This window comes from Oncorhynchus keta, chromosome 35 (assembly GCF_023373465.1).
Source record: "Oncorhynchus keta strain PuntledgeMale-10-30-2019 chromosome 35, Oket_V2, whole genome shotgun sequence".
Lineage (NCBI taxonomy): Eukaryota > Metazoa > Chordata > Actinopteri > Salmoniformes > Salmonidae > Oncorhynchus > Oncorhynchus keta.
The window spans coordinates 82,051,957-82,057,322 of NC_068455.1; the positions used below are offsets into that span (position 1 = coordinate 82,051,957).

Here is a 5,366-nt window from a genome sequence, read left to right on the forward strand (position 1 = left end):
CCCTCTGCTCTCCTCTCCTCCCTCTCCTCCCTCCCTCCCTCTCCCTCCCTCCCCCTCCCTCCCTCTCCCTCCCTCCTCTCCTCCCCTCCCTCTCCTCTCCTCCTCCTCCCTCTCCTCTCCTCCTCTCCCCTCTCCTCTCCCTCTCCTCTCCTCTCCTCTCCTCTCCTCTCCTCTCCTCTCCTCTCCTCCCTCTGCTCTCCTCTCCTCCCTCTACTCTCTCCTCTCCTCTCCTCCCTCTCCTCTCCTCTCCTCTCCTCCTCTCCTCTCCTCTCCTCTCCTCTCCTCTCCTCTGCTCTCCTCCCTTCCCTCCCCTCCCTCTGATCTCCTCTCTCTCCTCTCCTCTCCTCCCTCTGTAGTAGGTTAGCTGTTCTCGCTAACCTCTCTCCCTCCCTCTGTAGTAGGTTAGCTGTTCTCTCTGACCTCTCTCCCTCCCTCTGTAGTAGGTTAGCTGTTCTCTCTAACCTCTCTCCCTCCCTCTGTAGTAGGTTAGCTGTTCTCTCTAACCTCTCTCCCTCCCTCTGTAGTAGGTTAGCTGTTCTCTCTAACCTCTCTCCCTCCCTCTGTAATAGGTTAGCTGTTCTCGCTAACCTCTCTCCCTCCCTATGTAGTAGGTTAGCTGTTCTCTCAAACCTCTCTCCCTCCCTCTGTAGTAGGTTAGCTGTTCTCTCTAACCTCTCTCCCTCCCTCTGTAGTAGGTTAGCTGTTCTCTCTGACCTCTCTCCCTCCCTCTGTAGTAGGTTAGCTGATCTCTCTAACCTCTCTCCCTCCCTCTGTAGTAGGTTAGCTGTTCTCTCTAACCTCTCTCCCTCCCTCTGTAGTAGGTTAGCTGTTCTCTCTGACCTCTCTCCCTCCCTCTGTAGTAGGTTAGCTGTTCTCTCTAACCTCTCTCCCCCTCTGTAGTAGGTTAGCTGTTCTCTCTGACCTCTCTCCCTCCCTCTGTAGTAGGTTAGCTGTTCTCTCTAACCTCTCTCCCTCCCTCTGTAGTAGGTTAGCTGTTCTCTCTAACCTCTCTCCCTCCCTCTGTAGTAGGTTAGCTGTTCTCTCTGACCTCTCTCCCTCCCTCTGTAGTAGGTTAGCTGTTCTCTCTGACCTCTCTCCCTCCCTCTGTAGTAGGTTAGCTGTTCTCTCTAACCTCTCTCCCTCCCTCTGTAGTAGGTTAGCTGTTCTCTCTAACCTCTCTCCCTCCCTCTGTAGTAGGTTAGCTGTTCTCTCTGACCTCTCTCCCTCCCTCTGTAGTAGGTTAGCTGTTCTCTCTAACCTCTCTCCCTCCCTCTGTAGTAGGTTAGCTGTTCTCTCTAACCTCTCTCCCTCCCTCTGTAGTAGGTTAGCTGTTCTCGCTAACCTCTCTCCCTCCCTCTGTAGTAGGTTAGCTGTTCTCTCTAACCTCTCTCCCTCCCTCTGTAGTAGGTTAGCTGTTCTCTCTAACCTCTCTCCCTCCCTCTGCAGTTTATTAATACAAACTGTGACTACTTGTGTTTGTCTTTGTGTGTGTCTTTGTGTGTGTGTGTTAATGTGTGTTCTCTTACCTTGTTTTTTTGAACCCCAGGTGCCCTCTCTGTTCGTTCTCCACCAGTCGGCCTGTCTCCATGGTAACACACATGCGCTCGTCCCACTCAACGACGGATCAGCACCGTTGCCGCATCTGCCAAAGGTCGTTTTCACGGCAACCGGAGCTCCAGGCCCACGTCAGGTGTCATCGTCAGGGCAACCAGTACCGCTGCGAGAGGTGTGGCCACCTGGCCCGAACAGCCAATAAGCTGATAGAACACGTGCGTGTGCACACGGGGGAGCGACCTTTCACCTGCGACCTCTGCCCTTACAGCGCCAAACGCCGAGACAGCCTCCGTCTGCACTGCCGACTCAAACACCCCGAACACACACCCTCACACGGACACACACACACACCCTTACACGGACACACACACACACCCTCACACGGACACACACACACACCCTCACATGGACACACACACACACCCTCACACGGACACACACACACACCCTCCTGGTTTAGGGGGTCAGACCTTTTTCTCGTCCCCCTCACCACCCTGCTCTCCCTCAGGCCCCTCTCTAGCCCCAGACCCTCCTCTCCCTCCCGCTCTTCCTCTCCTTCACCCAAACTCTCTTTCCTAGCCTACCTAGGTCTGACAGAGCCAACCTAATCAACCTCCCTCCTCCTCTACCCCTCTTCTCCTCGCTACCTGCCTCCTCCTCTACCCCTCTTCTCCTCACTACCTGCCTCCTCCTCTACCCCTCTTCTCCTCGCTACCTGCCTCCTCCTCTACCCCTCTTCTCCTCGCTACCTGCCTCCTCCTCTACCCCTCTTCTCCTCGCTACCTGCCTCCCTCTACCCCTCTTCTCCTCGCTACCTGCCTCCTCCTCTACCCCTCTTCTCCTCGCTACCTGCCTCCTCCTCTACCCCTCTTCTCCTCGCTACCTGCCTCCTCCTCTACCCCTTTTCTCTTCTTCTTCTCTACCTTTCTTCTCTTCATCTCTACCTCTCTTCTCTTCATCTCTACCTCTCTTCTCCTCCCTCCTCTACCCCTTTCTCCTCTTCATCTCTACCTCTCTTCTCCTCCTCCTCTCCCAACAGTCACACAGGGCTCATGTAATATGTCCTCAGGACGATAAAGACTGAACTAAAAGCAGGATGTCAAAACTAAAACAACAAGGTCTAATATTGTGTATATATATAGTATCTTCTATCCTCCTATTCTGAACAGTCACATATTGTGTATATATGTAATATGTCCTCATATATAAATTACTGAACATAAAAGCAGGATGTCAAAACTAAAACAACAAGAACATAGTAATATTGTGTATATATATATATATATATATATATATATATATATACTATTACTGAACATAGTAATATTGTGTATATATATATATATATATATATATATATATATACTATTACTGAACATAGTAATATTGTGTGTAATATTGTGTGTATATATATATATATACTATTACTGAACATAGTAATATTGTGTGTATATATATATATATATACTATTACTGAACATAGTAATATTGTGTATATATATATATATATATATATACCATTACTGAACATAGTAATATTGTGTATATATATATATATATATACCATTACTGAACATAGTAATATTGTGTATATATATATATATACACTATTACTGAACATAGTAAATAAGGCTGTGCACCCCTGCACTAGAGTTATATATTACAACTTCCTCTATGCTTCGCAAACATTATTGTGGTTTTTATAAGGCATCCCCAAATGGCACCCTTTATAGTGCACTACTTTTAGCCAAGGCTCATAGGGCGCTGGTCCAAAGTAGTGCACTGCATAGGGAATAGGGCGCCATTTTGGGACACATCCTTTTATTACATGTATAAATGTCTGCCTTGTCCGTTGGTATATCCAAACTCTACTGGCTCTTGATTGGCTTATAGATTGTTGTTTTTTATGTATAATGACACCGTAGACTAGAATATGCTATAATATATATGAATATACTTCTTCATTCTTCTTTTGGCATCCGGTCAGAATGTTCGTTTTCTCTAAATGTTTTTTTATACAGTGTTTCATTATCCTTATATTTAAAAAATGGCTAAACAGGGTCCGCTGTTTGGAATAAGGCTACAGTTTGTCAGCCAGCTCTCAATGTCTTCAAATAATGTATCATTAAAATAATTAAATACAAATGAAATACAGTTTTGTTTAATTGCAACGTTTGTCTCACATGACGCACACTGTTTGATCGTCCTCCACGGGACATTCGTGTCCTGAGGGAATGGCGTCTAAAACAATTGCAAAATCTTTAGGTGTTACAGGCACCTTGTAAAGTGAAACGAATTCCTTATAACTGAGTAAAAGATCCTCTGCATTTACCAGTTGGCTCACCAATAGGATATTATTTCGGAACCAATATTCTAAAAACAGAGAGGTATTTTTATACAATATATCTCTCTTCCGCCCGTGGTCCAAACATTCTATTAGGATGACGTCGATGTCTCCGCGGTGATGACGTCGATGTCTCCGCGGTGATGACGTCGATGTCTCCGCGGTGATGACGTCGATGTCTCCGCGGTGATGACGTCGATGTCTCCGCGGTGATGACGTCGATGTCTCCGCGGTGATGACGTCGATGTCTCCACGGTGATGACGTCGATGTCTCCACGGTGATGACGTCGATGTCTCCGCGGTGATGACGTCGATGTCTCCGCGGTGATGACGTCGATGTCTCCACGGTGATGACGTCGATGTCTCCACGGTGATGACGTCGATGTCTCCACGGTGATGACGTCGATGTCTCCACGGTGATGACGTCGATGTCTCCACGGTGATGACGTCGATGTCTCCACGGTGATGACGTCGATGTCTCCATGGTGATGACGTCGATGTCTCCATGGTGATGACGTCGATGTCTCCGCGGTGATGACGTCGATGTCTCCGCGGTGATGACGTCGATGTCTCCACGGTGATGACGTCGATGTCTCCGCGGTGATGACGTCGATGTCTCCGCGGTGATGACGTCGATGTCTCCGCGGTGATGACGTCGATGTCTCCATGGTGATGACGTCGATGTCTCCGCGGTGATGACGTCGATGTCTCCACGGTAGCTGAACAGGGTCGTCGGGCTGTTCTCATGGATACCAAAGGATCCAACCATTAATTCATACGTTGTTGTGCCCCTGGCCTGAGAGGAGGGAAGTTCAATATGTAACTAGATGTAGTAGACTAATGTTAACTAGCTGTAACTAGATGTAGTAGGCTAATGTTAACTAGCTGTAACTAGATGTAGTAGGCTAATGTTAACTAGCTGTAACTAGAAGTAGAAGGCTAATGTTAACTAGCTGGCCTGAGAGGATGGAAGTTCAATATGTAACTAGATGTAGTAGGCTAATGTTAACTAGCTGTAACTAGATGTAGTAGGCTAATGTTAACTAGCTGGCCTGAGAGGAGGGAAGTTCAATATGTAACTAGATGTAGTAGGCTAATGTTAACTAGCTGGCCTGAGAGGAGGGAAGTTCAATATGTAACTAGATGTAGAAGGCTAATGTTAACTAGCTGGCCTGAGAGGAGGGAAGTTCAATATGTAACTAGATGTAGTAGGCTAATGTTAACTAGCTGGCCTGAGAGGAGGGAAGTTCAATATGTAACTAGATGTAGAAGGCTAATGTTAACTAGCTGTAACTAGATGTAGTAGGCTAATGTTAACTAGCTGGCCTGAGAGGAGGGAAGTTCAATATGTAACTAGATGTAGTAGGCTAATGTTAACTAGCTGTAACTAGATGTAGTAGGCTAATATTAACTAGCTGGCCTGAGAGGAGGGAAGTTCAATATGTAACTAGATGTAGAAGGCTAATGT

At 47.0% G+C, this 5,366-nt stretch overlaps 1 protein-coding gene across 1 annotated transcript in view; it reads left to right on the top strand.

The window, feature by feature from the left end:
- LOC127916386 (zinc finger protein 64-like) overlaps positions 1–2,291 on the top strand; it is a 26,648-nt gene extending 24,357 nt beyond the window's left edge. The window contains exon 6 of the mRNA XM_052498032.1: positions 1,547–2,291. Within this exon, the coding sequence (XP_052353992.1) occupies positions 1,547–2,162 (616 nt within the window). The 3' untranslated portion in view covers positions 2,163–2,291. The remainder of the gene's footprint in view (positions 1–1,546) is intronic.
- The last annotated feature ends 3,075 nt before the right edge of the window (positions 2,292–5,366 follow it).